The sequence below is a fragment of the Eumetopias jubatus genome, unplaced genomic scaffold (genome assembly GCF_037043125.1).
Source record: "Eumetopias jubatus isolate StellerSeaLion01/CBP00866 unplaced genomic scaffold, mEumJub1_p1.0 scaffold_3, whole genome shotgun sequence".
NCBI lineage: Eukaryota > Metazoa > Chordata > Mammalia > Carnivora > Otariidae > Eumetopias > Eumetopias jubatus.
The window spans coordinates 60974562-60998216 of record NW_028274809.1 but is presented as its reverse complement, the minus strand read 5'-3'; the positions used below and the strand labels follow the sequence as shown (position 1 = coordinate 60998216).

Below are 23655 nucleotides of genomic sequence, written 5' to 3'. Positions count from 1 at the left end.
CTCTGGGATCATGACCTGAGCCAGAGGCAGATGCTTAACAACTGAGCCACTCAGGCGCCCTCCAGGCCTCCCTTTCTTATCACCACCCCCCAACTCCACTGACAACCACTGATCTGCTTCCGGTCTCTATTTTTAGTTTGCATTTTCTAATATAGTACTAAGAGTATAATACATACTCTTTATTTTTAATTTCTTTTCCTCAGCATAATTATTTTTTTTAATTTTTTATTGTTATGTTAATCACCAAATATTACATAATTTGTTTTGGTGTAGTGTTCCATGATTCATTGTTTGTTCATAACACCCAGTGCTCCATGCAGAATGTGCCCTCTTTAATACCCATCACCAGGTTAACCCATCCCCCTACCCTCCTCCCCTCTAGAAACCTCAGTTTGTTTTTCAGAGTCTATCATCTCTCCTGGTTCGTCTCCCCCTCTGACTTACTCCCCTTCATTCTTCCTCTCCTGCTATCTTCTTCTTTTTCTTTTTTCTTAAAATATGTTGCGTTATTTGTTTCAGATCTGTGATTCAACAGTCTTACACAATTCACAGCACTCACTGTAGCACATATCTTCCCCAACGTCCATCACCCAGCCACCCCATCCCTCCCACCCCCAACCACTCCAGCAACCCTCAGTTTGTTCCTGAGATTAAGAATTCCTCATATCAGTGAGGTCATATGATACATGTCTTTCTCTGATTGACTTATTTCACTCAGCATAACACCCTCCAGTTCCATCCACGTCGTTGCAAATGGCAAGATCTCATTCCTTTTGATGGCTGCATAATATTCCATTGTGTATATATACCACATCTTCTTTATCCATTCATCTGTCGATGGACATCTTGGCTCTTTCCACAGTTTGGCTATCGTGGACATTCAGCATAATTATTTTTAAATTCATCCATACTGCTGTGTTTATCAATAGCTCACTTCTTTTTATTACTAGTCGTATTCTATTACACAGATAGTACACAGTTTGTCCATTTACTTGTTCGTGGGCATTTGGGTTGTTTCTAAATTTGGCTATTAAGAATAAAGTTGCTATAAATAATCACATATAAATATTTGTACGGACATACGCTTTCTTTTCTCTTAGGTAAATATCCAGGAATGGAATGGCTGAATCATATTACACGCTTATGTTTAATTTTTTAAGAAACTGCCAAGCTGTTTTCCAACATGGTTAAACCATATAATATTCCCACCAGTAGTGTATGAAAGTTCCAGTTCCTCTACATCCTCTCCTGTATTGTTATATTGTATATATATCTACAATGTAAATTATAACAGAATACAAGTATAGTATTTTGAATTTTAGCTATTCTAATAAGTTTGTAGTAAGTAGTATTTCATTGTGACTTTAATTTGCACTTCCCTTATGATTAATGATATCGATCATCCTTTCATGTGCTTATTACCTGTGTATCTTCTTTGGTGAAGTGTCTGTTCAAATACTTCACCCATTTTTATTGGGCTGTTTGTTTATTGAATTTTGAGAGCTTTTTGTATATTCTCATGAGTTTTATATTAACAATAAAAATGAGCAAATTATTGATACATGCAACAACACAGATAAATCTCAAAATAATTATACTTAGTGAAAGAGGCCAGAGGAAAAAAGAGAATATATATTGTGATTCCCTTTACACAAAATATTGGAAAATGCAAACTAATCTATAATGCATGCTATGTTCTTTCTCCCTCCTTCCTTCTTTCCTTTTCTGTTTTTCTGCAGATAAATTTTCTTGACACGCAACCTTACTCAGAGACTTGTTTATCTTTCTCTGTAAACTCTAATTTGAAGGCTCAGTATTATATATTTTCTCCATTTTCCTATATTCTTTTTTTTTTTTTTGAAAGATTTTATTTATTTGAGAGAGAGAGCACAAGTGACGGGAGGGGCAGAGGGACAAGCAGACTCCTCACTGAGTAGGAGCCCTGCGCAGGCCCATCCCAGGACCCTGAGATCATGAACTGACCCGAAGTCAGACACTTAACTGACTGAGCACCCAGGCGCCCCTCTGCTTTCCTATATTCTGAGGGTGGTAGAGGTGGGAGGGAAGGGGAAGATTCCACAGGGTGGTGGACCTTTATAAAGGTCTGAATCTGCTTTCTCTTCCTCCTCCCACCTTCCCTCCCTTCCTTTCTTTCTCTCTTTTTTTTTTATATTCATTAAGTCCTATGTTAAGTTTCACTTATCTAGTTAAGATGTATCATATTCCTTTTTTTTTTTAAGATTTTATTTATATTTGACAGAGAAAGACACAGCGAGAGAGGGAACACAAGCAGGGGGAGTGGGAGAGGGAGAAGCAGGCTTCCCGCTGAGCAGGGAGCCCGATGAGGGGCTCGATCCCAGGACCCTGGGACCATGACCTGAGCCGAAGGCAGATGCTTAACGACTGAGCCCCCCAGGTGCCCCGAGATGTATCCTATTCCTATTCCTTAGGCTTGGGATAGTTCTCTCAATTCAGCATGGAACCATGGAAAATGGTGAACCTCAGCATTTTTCTTGCTCTGCTGAGACCTTAAATTTTGCTGCCACAGGCAAAGCCATTTATTTTCAAGGGTTCTTCCTCAACCTTTGAGAAACCTTTCTCAACCTGCTAATGAGTATTAGTAATGACACATGAATCTACAATTTCTTTCCTTGATATTAATTTTCCATGTTTATGGACTTTTGTGGTTGCTGTTGGTGTAGTTCTTGCTTGCTTTTACTATTTCTCATTCCTTTTGTTGGAGGAGGAACACTTTGTCTTTCAGATTCATCCTCCCATCTTTATCTGGAGGATCCAGGCTTCTTAGTGAAATGGGCTGGAGTTCCTTTGGAGCAGTAATCATTTCCTCTCTTAAGTCCTCCATAGAACTTAACCTAGTGATGGGTATATGTCAATATACAAATATCCTGGAGATAAAAGATACCACTTCATGTTCAATGATGGTTAATTCTAAGTGTCCTGAACAATGGAGCCTGCCTAGTTCTCCTAAAATACTTCTTTTGTCATATCACTCACCTGCTTTCAAAATACGAAATTTCTCTTTCAGTTGGGCTGGTCCATTTGCTTGCTTTGGAATATACCTCATGTATTCTCAAATGCTCATGCTACCATTTGTCTAGAACAAACAGTCTTCACTATTCAAATACTCCTCAACCTTCAGTGTCCAGATTAAATTCCACCTACTCTATGAAGTTTTACTGACTTTTCTTACATCCTCATCTCAAGAATCTCTTCCTGTTCTGAAGCTCATTCCTGTGTTCTTCACCTCCTTCACTGTATGACCTTGCATACTCTACAGTGTTTATTTATTCATTGGTTTGTATCTCAATTCTCCATCTAATAAATATAAGAACACTTATTTCAGTGAACACTTACTACTACTAAGAGTCCTAAATATTTATTGTCTTTCACACTCATAATACCCATGAAGGAACTTGCTCAAGTTCACATAGCTGGAAAGGGGTAGAGTCAGGATGCATATTCAGATTATTTGGATTTTGAAGCCCATATTTAGCCATTATATTAACTCTCAGTCTAGCTGTACACTTCCAGTAGATATGAACTGGATCTTGTATTTCTCCATATTCATCCACTTATTCAAACATACTTATTGGGTATGTATTATATGGGGAATATAGCTATGAAACAGATATAAACTAAGAAGACTCTAAAGCATCATACAATTTAATAATGACAAAAAAACAGATACATAAGTAACAAGTACGTTAGAAAATGATAATAATAATATGATAGCTAATTCTTATGTGTTGCTTATTTACTATGTGTACACATTTTATATTATATATTAATTTAATCATTACAATAGCCCTTTGAGGTAGATAATACTATTATTATCCCATTTTAAAGATGTAGAAACTGGGATGCCTGGGTGGCTCAGTTGGTTAAGCATCTGCCTTCGGCTCAGGTCATGATCCTAGGGTCCTAGGATTGGGTCCTACATCGGGCTCCTTGCTCAGCGGGGAGCCTGCTTCTCCCTCTGCCTACCACTCCTCCTGTTTGTGCTCTCTCTCTCTGACAAATAAATAAAATCTTTAAAAAAATACATAAATAAAAATAAAGATGTAGAAACCAAGGCACAGAGTAACTTCCCAAGGTTAGACAACTAGTCAGTCTGTGCTCTCAACATCTAGACTACTTCTCATGACAAATGTTATAATGGAGACAGATAACGAAAATACTTATTAACTCTATTAAAGAACTCTGTACGAAACAAGTTAAGAGGAATCAGATAATATACATATAAGGAAAATTCAGATCATATAATAAGAAAGATACCTTGATAGGTAAACTGTATTGGAATTCTGTAAACAGTTTATTATTTAAATGGGTTATATAATAGGAGGTCATGTTGCAGCATACAAGTCCTATCTTGGATCTACAGAGAATGGTTTAGCGCAGTATTTTTTTAAACTAAAGGTCACGATCCTTTTAGTGAGTCATGCAGTCAGCTTCGTTAATCCAACCAACACTTAGGGGCACCTAGGTGGCTCAGTTGGTTAAGTGTCTGCCTTCAGCTTAGGTCATGATTCCAGGATCCTGAGATTGAGCCCTTGCTCAGCAGGGAGCCTGCTTCTCCCTCTCTCCCCTGCTCGTGCTCTATCTCTCGCTATCTCAAATAAATAAATAAAATCTTTAAAAAAAAATTTAACCAACACTTAAAATGAGGAAGAAACAGAAATGGAGTAGAATAGAACAATGGAAATGATCAGTGAACGTCTCACATGGTAAAACTGTACAAGAAGCTTTTGTTCCTGTTTCATATATGTGCATATGTTATGTGTACATGTACTGGTCCATGATGTAAACTGTACTTCTTACTGTGGATCATGCTAAAAAACTTGAAAGCCACTGGCCTAGCTGATTTAGTCATACAATTGTCTAAGTGCTTATTATTCCTTATAAATTTCAGAGATCTTCTGAAAAATTACTACACACATAAACCAGGAACAGTGTGAAATAAGGAATGATTTTTCCAAATAACTAATTTGCTCAAATAGACAGATCTCTGGGCCATGTCTCAAAAGCATTCTGAATATAGTTTCATGTCAGTGCCCCCCCAAATTAAAAATTTTGCTAAGTATAATTAAAAGACTGTAAACTGAATGTAAAATGTTTTGGTCACTGTGGAAAAGAGCTTGGCAAATTCCTCAAAAAGTTAACACAGAATTATCATATGACCCTGAAATTCCATTCCTAGGTATATACCTCAAAGAACTGAAAACAAGGACTCAAACAGGTACATGTACATGCATGTTCACAGCAGCTCTATTCACAACAGCCAAAGGTGGAAATAGCCCCAATGTCCTTCAGTGGATGAACGGATAAACCAGTTGTGGTATATACATACAATAGGATATTATTCAGTCATAAAAAGAAATGAAGTAATTACACATGCTACAATGTGGATGAACCTCCAAGACATTATGCTAAGTGAAAGAAGCCAGACACAAAAGGTCACATACTGTATGATCCCTTTTATATGAAATATCCAGAAGAGGTGAATCCATGGAGCTAGCACACAGACTGGTGATTGCCAGGGGCCAGGGGAATGGGAGCATGAAGATAAATGCTTAATGGGTAAGGGACTTTACTTGGGATTGATGGAAATATTTTGGAACGAGACAGAGGTGCTAGTTGCATAAAATCATGAATGTAATTAATGCCACTGAACTGTTTTCACTTGAAAACAGTTACTTTTATGTTATGTGAAATTCACTTCACTAAATTATTAAAAAATAAGACTATAGGGAGATGTAAATACTAGTAACACAAATATACAGAATCTGGAGGGCAATTCTTTCTCAAGATATTAGAAACTGAATAAAAAATGGATACCTTTATTTTTTCCTCAAAAATATTTTTATTAAAAAGAGGGTCACATAGAAATAGTACTAACTGAACTAGAGGCTAAACAGAAAAATAAACTGTAGACAATTATACATCTCTGAGAGAAAACTGACAGGTACATCTTTTAAAAATCAAAATTCAGCAAGAGAGGAAACATTCTTCTTAAATACAAAGGAGAAAATAAGGAAGTCAGAACTTTTAGATAGAACTTTGGACTTGAAGGAAGGGGAAAGTCAACCAGTCTTCTGGTTTTCAGTTTAACTTACGAATCTTCTCTTTAAAGAAAGCAAACAAACAAACAAAACCCAAAATACCCCCCAAAAAACAAAAACAAAAAAACAACAAAACAACAGGTGCATAAGGAGATGACAGGAGGCAAATACTTTGCTCTTTGTTTGGAGGAAATTATTTTTATAATTACAATATGAATCTGCCTCTGGAGAGAGTCCACTACCAGAATCCTGGTACAGGCTGTACCTACACCTTTCAGGGGGTATGCTGTGGAGGACAGCTATTGAGACTAGATTAAGGTTTTTCAAACTTTGATCAACAGAACCCTAAAAATCCATGAGGCTGCTACAGCGAGAGGGTGAGCGGAGAAATGGGAGGCGGAGCTATTGATGCCCCAGGCCTCTATACTTGCTTCATTAAGATGAAGTTTGTTTTCACCTTTTAAATATTGGGATTCCATGTTAGGACTTCACTTGGAAAAGAATTCTACTGCTAAAGGAAAGTTTGAAAAACATCAAAGGGTCCTAAACCTGGCTGCTCAACAGAATTACTAAAAGAGCTTTTTCAAATTACAAATTCCTGGGCCATACCTCCTAGACCTAGTGGAATAACTCCCCAAGGGATTCCTGTGCAGCGTCCCAAAGCTAGCCCACAGTGCTTGAGGGGCATTGACCCAGAGGACCCTTGCTTCCCTGAGAGCCTATGACAAAACAGAACTTAAATGGATAGGCAGGAACCTTAAACAAAAGAGTTGATGGTAGCAGACAGAAAAAGAGAACTCAGACTAACTCACTAGACGCTAATGAAGAATAAAAAATTGGTAAACAAATAGCTTGTCTAGGACCAGAAGTTCCTGTGGAGGTTTAATTGCTTGGCAATGATCTCACAGCCTACTGCAACTGTCCATATTGGTGATGGCAGGCAAAGTAGTTTAATTCAGCAACTGTCCGACAAAGTATAATGTCAGCCACAGATGTAATTTAAAATCTTCTAGTATCCATGTTTAAAAAAACTAAAAGAAATGAAATTTTAATAATATATTTTAATTCAGTATGTCCAAAATAATATCAACATGCAGTTCAGTATAAAAATTGTTAATAATGTATTTTACCTTTTCTTTTTGTACTGTCTTTTTTTTTTCAGCTAAGACAGAAGAGATGATTTATTGTACATGTGTTATATTCACACAAATGAAAACAGGATTAGTCTTGAAAGTCACAGGTCCAGGGCAAAAGACCAAAAGGGAATGTTTTGGTCTGAGCAAGGTGGGTCTCTCAAAGGGGTCCTTGAGATCAGATGGTGATGGATGTTCTAGAAAGTAGATATGCAGTTCAATAATTGGTGCCAGCATCCCTGGCCTCTGCCTTTCCTTATTTCTGTTCCTGTGGCTTCAATGGGTGCACAAGCTCATGTCTACTTGGACCTCTGCCTCATCTTTCTTCTCTTATGCTTCCACCTACACACTTGCTTCTTCCTCCACTTGGCTCTAATGGTGGTGCAGAGGTTTCCAAGAAGATGGCACTAAGGCTGAGAGAGCCTGTACTAAGTCTTCAAAATGATACAGCACATCTCAATTCAGACTAATCAGGTTTCAAGTGCTCAAGAACCACATCTCGCTAGTGGCCACATATTGTATAATGTGGAACTAATTAATAAGTTTCCATTAGTCATCTAGGATCAAAATTTCATAGCCAAATGTTTCCTTTTCCTTTCTACAAAAGCATCCCAAGTTCTATTTATTCTTCCTTCAAAATCTCTCTCATTGACACTTTCCTGCTTCTAGTTCTACCTGCTGATCTGTCTAGTTAGTACACTGTCACCAGATACATACACAGTACTTAACAGCCCATGTATAATGTCATTTCTCTTCAGTGGCTCTATAATGCCTTCCACTTTAGCTGCGAATTCAGGAATTCACACTATCTTGTCCCCACCCCCATACCCGACCTATATCATTCCAACTTTATCATTTATAAATTTCCTAGGAAAGTCTTTATTTTAGGCAACCTATCCTGTTCATGGTCCTCTGCATATGCCTTATACTTCTTTATCTCTGTGTCTTATGACTTTCTACCCACCAAGAATGCCCTTACTCTAGCCTTAACTATCCAAGTCATTACTTCACAAATATTTATGTGTCAGGCACTGTACTATATACTGAAGACAGAATAAATAATCCTGATCCCAATTTCTCCACCTAAAGAAATTTTCCTTTATGTATCAATTATATGTCAAGAAAGTGGAAACTGAAAAAAGAAAAAAAAAGAAATCTTCCTATGTCAAAACAGAAGTGGTTCTGCACTGTTGAGTTGTTCTTTTTTTTTTTTTTTTAAGATTTTACTTATTTGACAGAGAGAGACATGGCGAGAGAGGGAACACAAGCAGGGGGAGTGGGAGAGGGAGAAGCAGGCTTCCCGTGGAGCAGGGAGTCTGATGCGGAGCTCGATCCCAGGACCCCGGGATCATGACCTGAGCCGAAGGCAGACGCTTAACGACTGAGCCACCCAGGCGCCTCTGTTAAGTTGTTCTTATAAGATATACAGTGTACATGCCTTATAAGAACACATTGCGCCCTTACAATTTGCTGCCATGCATTGCTAATTTTCAACTTTTCCTATAAATATCTATCTTTCCAAATAGAGGACAGATTTCCTGAAAGCATAGACTAGGGTCATACCAGTGTATTTTCCTTGGTCTCAGTAAGCAGCAGGTACTGAATACACATTTGCTGATGGACAAGTACTTGTAAAAGGTGGAAGGGCCTGCAGGGCAGGAGGAGGACTCTATCTAGAAAAGAGCCTCCCTTCCCAAAATATGCTGACAAACCAGGACCAGAGGTGAGCAGGGAGGGTCTGCAAGAACCCCAAAGCTGAGGAAAGCACTTGGGAAGAGTCATTTTATCAATTTCATTTGCAAAGAAATTCAGAATTGGCAACATTTAAGTTAGGATCAGTTACCCTGTCTTTTGGACCTCAACAACACTGGTTAACTTTAAAAATCCCTTCTTGGCTCTAAATGAAAATAATACCACTGTTAATGTTTCAGATACATACATAACATTAGACGTCGAACATAACTCACCACATGTTGTGTTCAAAAACTTTGGCTGGGTCCGTTAAAATCCTTGATCCCAGAGGAACAACTGGGTGATTACCACTTTGGAATCTACGTAGCACCTTTCTTATCCTTAGACAGGAAACAGAATTCCTCCAAATCACATACATCTTAGTCAGTACCTGGAAAGTTACAAATGATTAATTAGTCAATATGGATTATACAGTGTATTATTTATCAAATAGCCAAAAACTGGTCCAAAAGGTTTACAACCTGAGAAAAGACAGGAAAACTAAACATTTTTATTTTTTTTAAAGATTTATTTATTTATTTGACAGAGAGAGACACAGCAAGAGAGGGAACACAAGCAGGGGGAGTGGGAGAGGGAGAAGCAGGGAGCCTGACGCGGGGCTCGATCCCAGGACCCTGAGATCATGACCTGAGCTGAAGGCAGACGCTTAAAGACTGAGCCACCCAGGCACCCTAAAAACTAAACATTTTTAAATGAAAGTTGGGCATGATAGCTTCTGTCCTGAAGTATTTTCAGGCCAAGAGAAGGAAAAAGAATATTTAGAGTGTGTACCATTGGCTGACATTCCTCATAAGTCACAGCTTTGGCCAACTTTGCTTTGTTTGGTATTTGTTCATTTAATTTTTATCACATAGTCAAAGCATGTCAGCCTAGAATCTGAATTTTGCGTATTAAAAGTTTTTTTAAGTGATTTTATTATTTTGTTTTGGGAATTCTAAGTGAAGATATTTCTTGGGAATATTTTATGACCACTAGACCAAAAACCCAAGTATAGTAGCAGCAGAATAAGAAAACAAATCTATTAAATCTCCTTCTCTGGGCTGAGCTGAATAGAATGAAATTTAGTCAAATAATAAGTAAATACTGAAGATATGATCCCAGCAATTCTTAATTCTAACAACCCTGTATACATGTATTTGTAAGAATAGTTAGTAATACATTTGTAAAAATAGATTTCCCTGTACAAAAAATATACAATCCTAGCTCAAGAGGAGAATCATCAGTTGGTTAGTCAAGTTCATCCCCATTTCTGGAAGAACTTAAACATTTAAAGAGTATGTCACCTTAATTATGTACAAATATGTTGGCTTACCATCTTTATGGAAAAGTATCAATAAGAAGCTCTGAAGAGCTTACTTTTTCTAATAAAAATCCATTGTAAGACTGCTTAGCATTTCATCCCCATTCAGTTGTTCATCACAACATTCAGCCTAAGGCTGCAAGCTGCCTGGTAGAAACAGATGCTAAAAGGTGTGTATATATTATACACACTGGAGACTATCTAAGGTACTATTTTGTGTAAAAATGACATGTACTGTACATCCTTTACCAACTTACTGAAAGGCAATGGATTTTAAGATGGTGATTTCCAAAATGAACTGCAGAATGTCAAAAACATCTCACTGTGTTTTTAAACATAAAATTCAAGATTTTCCTTTTGGAGGAAAAAAAAAAAGGCTTAATTATACACCAAAAAGACCGTAATGGTTCCATTCAAATGTGACTAATAGTGATGAGAAACGAAACACTCAATACCTAGTGCAGATCTCCTGTTTCTTGTTTGTTGTTCCTTCTCTGCTAAATGCAAGCTCTTTGGTGGAGGCAGATGAGATTAAATGCTCTGCCTACCACTCCCTTTCCTCTGATGTGCCTTTGTTCTTATCTCCTGCCTGTGTTCCATGTAAGACTCTTAACAAAACCCTACCTGCACAATTATTTTTAGAGCTCTTTCTGCACTGAATATTATTCATAATATCTGTATGCTGAAGAGTAGAAACTGATTATACTAGAAAGAGAGACAATTCATGCTCAAAAGTGTAAAATGAAGTAAATGTTTTCCACCCAGGAAAGCCAAATCAAAATGAAATTTTAAACTCCAAATAGTCATGTGATACTTATCTATATCTATCCATATAGAGAAGAGGAAGACAGGGAAAAAGAAGATACGAGTTTCTCTCACTATAAATGATCAAAAATCTCCATAGGCAGCTGTTTAGGCAGCTGTTTTTCTAACAAAAACATCTTACCTCATTTATTTATTATCTGTAACAATCACACACAGCCTTGCACTCCTCCTTGTCTTTTTTAGTATATAAATATGATACATTTATATAATAAATACAGTATAGAAAAATACAGCATAAAATTATATAAATGTCTTCTCAACTAAATTGCAAGCTTCTGAGGGCAGCACCAAGCTGCTTGTGAATTAATTGATTGATAATACAAAAATGATACTTATCTGACATAAATTTAATTAGAAGGAAACTACTTCATATTTTTCAGGGTGGCTCATAAGATCCTTACAGTGTAGAAGAAGGAAGTGACAGAAGAGTGTGACAGTATATAGGCAGCAACCCAGTTACATCTATTACAATGATTTAAAAGTGTGTGATGAAAAATGAAACACTCAATAGCTAGTGCAGATCTCTTGTTTCTTGTTTGTTGTTCCTTCTCTGCTAAATGGTGGAGGCAAATGAGATGTTATGACTATCATGTTAGCTTAATGTCTACTAGGTCATGGTTCCATTTTGTGATGGGAAAAGAAAAGATGAGCAGGGTCAACCCCAAACAGAATTCTGGTACAGAAAGTTGATTTCTGCCACCAGATTCTTCCACTCTCTTTATGTACCCTCTCTTAACTCTTTTGGCATACCCTAACTTGAATATAAGTTTAATTAAGATATTATTTGCATAGTGAAACTGTATGAAGTAGTATTTTTATTTGAAATAAAACAAGTAAGTATAGCTAAAAATATTCCAATCACCCAAAAGAAGGCAGGAAAGGAAGCACAGAGGAACTAAAACCAAAAAGGACAGTAAGAAAACAAATATTAGGATGGCATATTTAAACCCAACTATATCAATAATTACATTAAAGGTAAATGGAGTCCAATTAAAAGACAAAGATTGTCAATTTGTATGAAAAAGCAAGACCCAACCATATACTGTTTATAAGAGAAGCACTTTAAATATAAAGATACAACTATATTGAAATAAAAAGAGATATTATACAAATGCCACATGAGAAAACTGGCAGAGCTATATTAATAATGTTAAAAACAAACCACAGGCCTAAAATGGCATCATTTAGGTTAAGGCCCCAAGTCAGTAAAACAAAACTTAATACCTAACATAACTGCAGTTTTAATCCCCCCAGAAATGTAACCTTTAACCAGTCAACATGAGAATTTCCTGCTCAGCACTAGGGACTTTATTGAGAGGCCCCTTCAGTTCCCCTTAGGAGGGCAACCTTGCCTAAAACAATGGATTCTTTGCTAATAATTTCCTTTTTTCCACTCTTTCTTTACCTTTAAAAACCTTTTTCTTTCTATAGTCCTTTGGAGCTCCTCTCTACTTTTTAGATGGGATGCTGCCCAATTTGTGAATTGGTTAATAAAGCCAAGTAGATCTTTAAAATTTACTCAGTTGAATTTTTGTTATTTAGTAACAAAGTAGACTTAAAAAAACAAAAAGACTGTTATAGAGATAAAAGGGGATGTTTAGTCATGACATACAATCCTAAATATGCATGTACATAATAACAGAGCTTCAAACTATATGAAGCAAAAATGCACAGAACTTTTTAAAAGGAGAAATTAACAAATTCACAGTAATTCTTGGAAATTTTAATACCCCCTCTCAGTAATAAATAGAACATTAAGAAAACTATCAAAAAATCAATAAGGATATGGAAAAATTAAACATTATCAACTTGACCTAAACATTATCAACAGCCGAAGACACATTTTTTTCAAGTGAACATGAAGCATTTGCCAAGGCACACAGTACATACAGGGCTGTAAGACAAGGCTTAGTAAATTCCACAGTATTTAAATCATACAGAGTATGCTTTCTGGCTATAACAAGATTTAATGTTAATATTTTTGATGAATTCACTCATTAAAAATATTTCTCCTTATCTCTGGTAATAGCTATTTTCTTGAAGTCTACTTTGTCTAATATTAATATAACCCTACCAGCTGTCTTATGCAGTGTTTTATATGTTATATATATATTTTATTATTTTTTAAAAGATTTTATTTATTTATTTGACAGAGACACAGCGAGACAGGGAACACAAGCAGGGGGAGTGGGAGAGAGAGAAGCAGGCTTCCCGCAGAGCAGAGAGCCCGATGGGGGGCTCAATCCCAGGACCCCAGGATCATGACCCAAGCAGAAGGCAGATAGATGCCCAATGACTAAGCCACTCAGGCGCACCGTTATATATATTTTAAATGCATTTGTGTGTTTACATTTAAAGTGCTTCTCTTAAAAAAAACTACATAAAGTGCTTCTCTTATAGGAGCATAATGTTGGTTCTTGCTTTTTTATCCAAACTTTAAATAATAAAATGTCTAGAAGGTACCCAAATACTTGGAAATTAAGCAACACACTTTTTTTTTAAAATATTTTATTTATTTATTTATTTGAGAGAGAAAGACCAAGATAGCAGAGAAAGAGCATGAGTGGGGAGGAGAAGGAGAAGCAGGCTCTCCGCTGAGCAGGGAGCCCGATGTGGGGCTTGATCCCAGGACCTGGGGATCATGACCCGAGCCAAAGGCAGATGCCCAACCACCTGAGCCATCCAGGCGCCCCAAGCAACACACTTCTAAATAACCTATAGGTCAAATTTACACGAGTTAGTAAGTCTTAAGGTAAATTGGAAAATATGTTGAACTAAACATCAATGAAATCTTTAAAATACCAAAATTTATGGGATGCACTGGAGCAATGTTTAAAGGAAAATTGATAGTTTTAAATGTTTCTATCAGAAAGGAAGAGAGATCTCAATGATCCAGTTTCAATCTTAAAAAGCTAGAAAAATACTAAATAGTATGCAAAGTAAGTAGATAGAAGGAAATAACAGAAACTAAAGGCAGAAGTCAAAGGTGATTCTTTGAAAAGATTAATAAAACAAATAAGCCTCTGGCAAGATTGATTTCAAACACTTGTGTTTCAGAAAACACAGATCTCTAACAATAGGAATAAAAGAGGGGACATTACCACAGACCCTACAGACACTGAAAAACTAATAAGGAGGTATTATGAAAAATTTTATTTCATTTATTAGATGGGATAAATGCCATCAAAACCACAATTTACCAATAATTACTTACAAAAACAGCACAAGAAAAAAATTAAATAGCCCCAAATGTATTAAATAAATTAAATTTGTAATTAAAAGCAAAACAAACATCATGCACATTAGGATGGCTATTATTAAAAAAATCTATTTGTGAGGATGTGGAGAAATTAGTAACTTTGTGCATTGCTGGATGGAATGTAAAATGGTGCAGGTACTGTGGAAAACAGTACGGCAATTCCTCAAAATATTAAACATGGAATTACCATGCAACCCAGCAATTCTACTCCTGGATATATACCCAAAATAAGTGAAAGCAAGGACTTGAAGAGATATTTGGATATCATGTTTATGGCAACATTATTCACAATCGACAAAAGGTAGAAACACGCTGAGTGTCCACCAAAAGATGAACAGATAATGACATCTATGTAAAATGGAGTATTATTCAGCCTTTATAAAGAAGGGAATTTTGACACATGCTACAGCATGGATGAGCCTTGAAGACATTATGCTAAGTGAAATAAGCCAATCATCATAAAAGGAGAAATGCTGTATCATTCCTCCTATATGAAGTTCCTAGAGTAGTCAAAAATTCATAGAGGCAGAAAATAGAATGGTGGTAGGCTGCCAAGAGGGGAGTTGCATGTTTAATGGGTATAGGGCTTCAGTTGGGGAAAATGAAAATTTCTAGAGATGGATAGTTGTGATATTTACACAACAATGTGAATATACTTAATGCCACTGAACTGTATACTTGAAAAAGATTAAAATGGTAAATTTTATGTATATTTTACCACAATAAAAACCAAATAAACAAAAAACCTGCCTACAAAGAAAACTACAAGCCCCAATGGCTTCACTAGTGAATATCAAACACTTAAAGAAGAAGTAACACCCATCTTACACTGAATCTTTCAGAAAATAGAGGAGAGAATACTTACCCTTTTGTTTCATGAGGCCAACATAACCCGGATAAGTAGTACAATTATATGAAGTAAAGGTTTGAATATTGGCCAGATGGTTACAATGCAGTTTTTCTCACAGACTTAGTGTTTCTCATTATAGTTTCAAATTATCAAGTGTCTGTCAGAAACAAAACTTGAGGGTATCTCAAAGGGAGAAACCTAGGTAAGAGTTTTCTAGGCATGTTTTAGTGTGCTTTAATTGCTAAGGCTGAGATTTAGTTTGAGTTCCTTCAGTTCAGAGCAGAGAAAAATGAAGGTAACAAGAATCTCCACAAATCCTTGTTTGGGGTTTAGAAAGTTTTTAGGTACTATTGGAAGCACCTGAAGAGTTTTGTGGTCCTCATCTTCATTTAACTTAGTGCAAACTAATTCTGCCATATCAAATTCTAGTCCATACAATCAAATGGTATTTCTTTTACTTACTTTGCCTATAGGTTCCCAATTGTAGCTCACCATCCTATAGTGGTTCTTTCTATCAAGTCCTGTCAAGGTCAAAATGAAACAGAACGAGCATGACTTTAGGGCAATGGCCTTCTGAGATTTCAATGCCATGACTCAGTAATGAGTAGTTAATTGGCTAGAGAAATCACAAAGGAACAGATCCAGAAAGGAACTGAAGCTCATACAAATATCAGAGTGACAGAATTTCATTATCAATAACATTTACTATACTTATTAGTTATAAGTATACGGAAGTATGCCATGAAATGCTGACAGACTTCCTGCCAGCTTAGATATAGCTAAGTGTGCCCTTATTCTAGAATGCAAGGAAAAGCACAAATATACAAAATGACTCAAGTTCCACATACAGTATGACAAGCCAAGGAGAAGATGGTTTTTAATACTTTTCTGGGCTCATCACTGCTACCACATTGTGTGTAGCAAAAGAAGCAGCCTTGGTATAGGTTGACTTATGAGGAAGAGATCTCTGTCCTACCTTCAAATTTTGGCTAGATGCTTTTCTTTCTACTAAAATGGAGCCCTTTTCACAATGATTCACCTATCTGTCTGACCATACCAACAAACTATATACCATATTCTACCAGAATATGTAAATGTACAAGGATATTTCATGTTACAAACATGAATAAGTGTTTCTTAACTGCAAATTTAATTTTTGTAGAATAAGAGTTTTAAGTACTTTTTAAATAAAAAGGATAATTTCAGTTGAAGGCAATACTCCATACTAAATTTTGAAAATTCAGTAAGTCTTTGAGGAGTAAAAGCCCAATCCCAGTTTATCTTTCATGTAAATCTCAATTAATTAAAAGTCAAGTATTTGCCATGTGTGAGGCCCTATTCTTTTTTTTTTTTTTTTTTTTTTTAAGAGAAGAGAGAGTGCATGCAGGGGGTGGGGGCAGGGGGAGAGGGAGAGGGAGAGAGAGAATCCTAACCAGACTCCACGCTCAGAGCAGAGTACCACATGGGGCTCTATCTCACAACCCTGAGATCATGACCTGTGCTGAAATCAAGAGTCCGACGCTTAAATGACTGAGCCACCCAGGTACCCCTGTGAGGCCCTATTCTAAGCACTTTACAGGTATTACTATTATTTTTTAAAGATTTTATTTATTTATTTGACACACAAAGAGAGAGAAAGCACAAGCAGGGGGAGCAGCAGAGGGAGAGGGAGAAGCTGAGCAGGGAGCCCGATGTGGGGCTTGATCCCAGGACCCTGGGATCATGACTGAGCCACTCAGGCGACCCCTACATGTATTATCTCATTTAACCTCTATTTCCCTATCAAGGGGTACTATTTTTATATCCACATTACAAGGAAAAATCCACATAGGATGACATAAAAGAACATGTTTAAGGTCACCCAACCCATAAACGATGACATTTCAATTTGAACCCAATCAGTCTAAATGGAGAGTCCACGCTCTTTTTTCTTGTTTTGTTTTGTTTTTTACATATTTCTTATTCACATACATACAGTTCACCCATTTGCTTTCTACTTTTGTACACCACACATGCAAGAAGGATCACAGCATTGATTCTCCAGTCTTTACTGGAGTGGCTAATTTGTTGTAACTGATTTAAGGAGACCCAGAATTCCTTCTCCCCCTTTATTCCCTTCATCTTTTGCAACTCTATTTCTTCTCTTGGGCCTTAATTAAATAGCAAGCAATGCCAATGGGAGACACCATTGCCCAGATTTAGGAAAGCATAGTTATTCTTTTTTCAGTATTCAATTCTCAAGATACAGACAAAGCGCTCTTCCATCACACCTAAATAATGGAACATTCTAATACTGGTCTTCTACTTTTACACAGCTGAGGAGTAGAGGCAAAGAAGGACTTACTTCCTTTCTCTCTAAGCTTGATCCTAGGACTGCTTTTTCACATCTCAATACTAGAAGAGACCAAAGAACTAGAGCAAAGAGTACTGCTGTTTGTGTGAGTCATAACAATCATCCTTGGAGCAGTCGGCTGGCTCTGAGCAAAATCTATTTGTTAGGCTCCCCAAGAATGATTCCCAGTTGTCTCAGCTCACTGAAATCTCAGGGAAAGAAACCACTGTTAATCACACACTAAATGCCTGCCCTCCATTGAAAAGTTAAGTCTCCTTGGATGTTTCCCAGGTGCTGAGCATCTTTTAAATAAATAAATTAGTGAGATATTTGTGTTTTTCTCTTTGTAACTGTCTAGCTTTTCTTCTCAGCGAGGAAGCTGGTACAAAGGTTTCATTCAGAGGAACAAACATCATCTAGATAAAACTGCACTAACATTACCTGAGAGGCTAGCATTAATGAGAGCAAATTAAAGTGCTATTGTTGTACTGTTTTTGGATAGTGAAAGCCTACAGGTAAGAAATACTTAAGTATCAACTACACTGCAGTGAAGACTGGAGCTTCAATTAACCCTGGCAATTTTGGAGAACTCCAAGGGTTACCATCTGTGAGGCAAACAGCTCAGAAAACTCATACATCTTGTTTTCATCTTTGTTTGGATGATTATAATTTCAGGGTATAAATAAGGCTATTAGCAAGAACAGAACAACAACAATAATTATAGTAAGTATTTGCAGAGCACTTTGATCACACTATGACATCAGTCACTCTGCAGCTTCAAAATGGAAAGCTCATGTTCAATGTTTGTTCACCATGACCACCCTTAAAGGTGGCCACACGATGTACTCACTAGAGGCTATTGGGATTCATAAGTTATTTCTTTAATGGATTTCATGTCAACTCATCTCAAAGCAGCCTCAATCCTAATTATCTGAAGGATATACCATTCTAATTACTGTGGAAGTTGTTTCCAAAATCATGACAGTGGATCAGAATGAAATCTGTTTTAACTCATCCATCTGGCATTTCACATTTGTGTGCACTGTAGTAACTTCTGGGGGCATTAATCAGATTTGGTGGGCTGAGAAAGGGTACTAAGTTACATGTATACTTTATGTGCTATCAGTCCTTATAAATCCTAGTAAAAAAATGCACATGGATGAGATTAATGTAGTTCATCCCTTAACAAGACTTGTGCTTTCCTGTTCATTTCAAAGGTTTCTATCCCTAGGTATACTAGATGGCAGGAGGTACTTGTACCTGTATGCAGGATTTACCCAGTCATGTTTTGGACTAAAGTATCAATAAGGCTGCCCTGTTACAAAATGGAATATTATAAAAAATTTAAATCATAAATAGTTGTTAGATAATAAAAGATCTGAAATACAGAATTGGTGAATAAAGGTGTCCAAATGACTGTATTTCCGTATTTCAAAAGAACATGGAATTTGGGTGTGTAGCACTGTGTAAATTCTATTTTAAAGAACTAAAACTAGTTATAACTTGCAAAAAAGCAAGGAAACTGTACCATGGACTGTCAGGAAAAATTCTGACTGCAAAACCATAGGAGGCATGATAGTCAGAAAAAGGGCTAAAGAACAAAAAGTAAAACTCACAGGAATGGTACAATTTCTACATGAGAAGACAAACTGAAAATTTCCAGAGCAATACGGAATTCTCTAGGATTTTAGAGTGGGTGGCCAGAGTATGTTACATTCCTCAATATATGAACCTGTGCTTTCTACCTATAACGGTCAGGTGCTGCTCCCACTGGGATCACTCATTTTTTCCTCTTTTGTTGAAGAGCCTTCTTGGACTGGTCCTCTGTCTATCCTTAGGTCTTTTATCCAGTAGGAAACAGATCCCTGATTTTCTTGTGGTCTTGTGATTACCTGGAGCATCTGTGATTATTCCAACATCTTGTTCTCATTCAAAAGATTAGTCTTCCTAAAAACTCAGCTTTCCAGTTTCTCTTGCAGTTGGAGGAGACATGGTACCAAGTTCTGGATGACAGAAGTCTGCTAAGGGGCTAAAGTCTTTGCTTCCCTATGGAGGGATAGGGGCCAGAGGATAGCTTGCTGGCACAAACTCACCCTACCTCTTTCCTGAACTTAGATGCAATGCTGTATACAGAGGAGGAAAGGGGTCTGATTCTTGACGGCGCCACTGAACAGGTAAACCAATGTCAGTACCACCTTCCCTCTGGACTTCTTTGTAGGTAAGAAAAATAAATCCTTATATATTTTAGCCACAGTTAGATTTTCTGTTATTTTTCAGAAATCAAGAGGATTTCTAACATACAATATGCACTACTGTTAAGTCCTGGGAATCCAGGGACAAATGCATTTGGTTTCTGTCCTCAAGAAACTTACCATCAGGAGCTGAGATGCCCTTCAACAGACGAATGGATAAAGAAGATGTGGTCCATATATACAATGGAATATTACTCAGCCATCAGAAAGGATGAATACCCAACTTTTACAACAACATGGATGGGACTGGAGGAGAGTATGCTCAGTGAAATAAGTCAAGCAGAGAAAGTCAATGATCATATGGTTTCACTTATTCGTGGCACATAAGGAATAGCACGGAGGACATTAGGAGAAGGAAGGGAGAAATGAAGGCGGGGGGAATCGGAGGGAGAGATGAACCATGAGAGACTGTGGACTCTGAGAAACAAACAGGGTTTTAGAGGGGAGGGGGTGGGGGCATGGGGTAGCCCAGTGATGGGTATTAGGAGGGCACGTACTGCGTGGAGCACTGGGTGTTATATGAAAACAATGAATCATGGAACACTATATCAAAAACTAATGATATAATGTATGGTGACTAACATAACATAATAAAATAAAATTAAAAAAAAAAAGAAACTTACCATCAAGTGAAGAAGAATGAAATGCAAATAAAGAGTCCTGACATGGGTGTGGTAGAGGTGGGTATAAGGTACTATTAGAGCACAGAGGAATGAATGATCCAAGTCCACTGGCAGTCGCCAGGGCAAGTTTCCTGGCGTAGGCAAAATCTGTGTTGGGTCTAGAAGAATGAGTGGCAATATTTCAAGGAGATATGGACAAAAACGAGGGCATCTCAGGCAGAGGGACTGGCACAATTAAAGACAAAGAAGTGTGAAAGCATAAGCTACATTCAGGAAATAAAAAGTAATTTGGAAAAAGATGCTAATTAAAGTAACTTTGAAAATGAGTTAGGGTTTTTAAGACTAAAGACAAGAAGAAATATAATAAGCACTGTATACCAGTTGAAAAGGGGTTAACAATTCTGAAACCACTATAAAAATATACCAGAATTGAACAATTAAGAAACAGGTAGTAGATGGTGGGAACCAGGTTTCTCACTGGGATTGGAAGGTTATAAACAAATGAGGGGAGAAGGTTGAAATGATCCATGTGGTAATGGATTAGAATTGGAATCATCAGTATGAACTCATGTTTAACTTAATATAAGTACAGCTATTATATGTAAAAATATTTGTAGATATGTATATACAGAAGTTAGTATACACACATATATTTCCTTACTCTGCTGGCTGAGAAGGCCTAGAAGCAACCACATCCCAGTAGCAACAAGCACATGAAGCACCCAGATCTTGGTTTCTAATACCGTTCTCTAATAAAAGGAACTAGGGCTCCTTGGAGAAATGACTGAGGGCAGGGAATATACAAGATGAGCCTGTAGCATCTTTTAGTGCCAGAAAGTAAGGAAGTGCTCAAAAATAAAACAAAACAAATAAAACCCAAAACCCCACAATGATAGAGGTATGTCAAAGGGACATGTGAGCCAACTGAAAGAGCTCCTAATGGCCAAAGCTGAAACAGTTTGAGCAACAAAATAGTTTTGGGTTATAATCCCCCAAATAAAATAAATATCTGTATGTCCATATGGATATAAATGATTGATTGAATAAATAATAAATGAAGGAAAGGAGACAAATCTCCCCTGCAGAAGAATTCAAAATAATTTATGTACATATTCCACCCTCAAGGGGGTGGACCATAACTTCTCATTCCTTAAGCGTGGGCTACACAGAGTGACTTCCTTCTAAAGAGTACAGTATGAAAGAGGGGGGAACTTAACTCTCCAGTAGAGAAACTTGACCAACACTGTTCAGTCAGGTGATCAAAGTTAACATCAACAGTGGATGTCACATTGACAGCATGTAATCTTGATATGATGTATTAAGAATGGCACTTTGCCTCTGTGTTCTTCTTCCTCCCCCCAGCCCCCAGTCATATCATAAGAAAAACATCAGACAAACTCCAATTTAGGAACATTCTATAAAATACCTGACAGTAGTCTTCAAAACTGTCAAGGTCATCAAAAAGCAAGTTAATCTGAGAAACTATCAGGGCCAAGAGGAACCTAAGGAGACATGATGACTAAATGCAATGTGGTATTGGGGTAACTGAGTGGTACAGTCAGTTGAGTGTCCTTTGGCTCAGGTCGTGATCTCAGGGTTCTGGGATTGAGCCCCCCCCGACCCCCATCAGGTTCCACACTCAGCATGGAGTTGGCTTGGGATTCTCTCTCCCTCTCCCTCTGCCTGTTCCCTCCATGCTCATGTTCTCTCTCCCTCTCTCTCTCAAATAAATAAATAAATCTTTTTTTTTTAAGATTTTATTAATTTATTTGACAGAGGAGACAGCGAGAGAGGGAACACAAGCAGGGGGAGTGGGAGAGGGAGAAGCAGGCTTCCCACAGAGCAGGGAACCCGTTGCGGGACTCGATCCCAGGACCCTGGGACCATGACCTGAGCCGAAGGCAGACGCTTAACAACTGAGCCACCCAGGCGCCCTATAAATAAATCTTTAAAAGAAAAAAATGCAATGTGGTGTCCTGAGATCCTAGAACAGAAAAAGGATATTAGGTGAAAACTAAGGAAATCTGAGTAAACTATGTACTTTAGTTAACAGATAACACAAATGTATCAATATTGGTTAATTGTGACAAATATACCACACTAATGTAAGATGTTAATATTAGGAGAAACTCAGTATGGTAGTTATATGATTTCCACAATTTTTCTATAAAGCTAAAACTGTTCTAAAATTGAAAGTTTATATAAAAAAATTAACTTTGTATGCTTACAGCCTATGCTGTGAAGGGCAGGTGGGGCTGGGGATGGGGAAGTGTTTATAAGACTGGAAATTAACACCGGAGCCAGATAGTGAGGAATCTTTATACCAAATTAAGCAGTTTGAATTTTTTCTTTCTCTTTCTTTCTTTTCTTTTTCTTTCTTCCTTTCTTCCTTCCTTCCTTCCTTTCTTTCTTCTTTTTCTTTCTAAGATTTATTTATTTACTTGAGTGATACACTGAGAGAGCACATGGGAGAGAAGGGCAGAGGGAGAGGAAGAGAGAGAGTCTCAAGCAGACTCCATGCTGAGCGCAGAGCCCGAGGTGGGGTTTGATCCCACGACCCTGAGATCACGACCCCAGATAAAATTAAGTCAGAAGGTCAATCAACTACACTACCCAGACACCCCTTAGGTAGTTCCTATAGGCATTGACAACAACTGAAGAGTTTTAAACAGGTGAGCAACACAATCAGATCTGTATTTTATAAAATTGTTGTGATGGTTTTATACTACCAAACATGGGGTCCTATACCAGACTAGTGAAAAATCAAAGCTCTGGGACTGTGCATGTATAGCTTTTTAAATCTTCACATGTGATCCTGGTGCACAGCAATGAGAACCACTCCTATACAGAATTAATTAAAGGAGAGCTCCAAATAATAAGAATTTGTCAGAGATCATGGGAGCCAAAGAAGACAATAGCATGAGAATCAAGGAAGGGGCCAAGTCAAGATACACTTTAGAGGCAGAATCAACAGATCTTTTGAAATGACTAGATATGAAAGTAGGATGAAGCCAAATACTCAGGACGAAGCCAAACATGGAAGAAGATCTCTAGCTTGGGTAGCTGGGTAGAAGATGAGACTATTCGAGACAGAGTTCAGAAAAAAGGTAGATAATGGTGGGATAGTGGTAGGGAAGAGAAGGTAGTAAGTTCAGTTTGCACATGCCAAATTTTAAAGGATCCCACAATATATTTACATGGATATTGCCAATAGGTAGTTGGAAATGAATTTAGGTAATGGTAGGCATT

At 37.3% G+C, this 23655-nt stretch overlaps 1 protein-coding gene across 4 annotated transcripts in view; it reads right to left on the bottom strand.

Annotated features, from left to right (window-relative positions):
• The window catches only part of METTL8 (methyltransferase 8, tRNA N3-cytidine), a 176702-nt gene that overhangs the window by 131013 nt on the left and 22034 nt on the right, over positions 1-23655 (bottom strand). For all 4 annotated transcript variants that reach the window (XR_003612358.2, XM_088021640.1, XM_028123646.2 and 1 more), the window contains exon 3: positions 9181-9335. Coding sequence is in view for 3 of the 4 variants with exons in the window: in XM_088021640.1 (XP_087877766.1) it covers positions 9181-9335 (155 nt within the window). In the remaining variant the exon portion in view is untranslated. The remainder of the gene's footprint in view (positions 1-9180; positions 9336-23655) is intronic.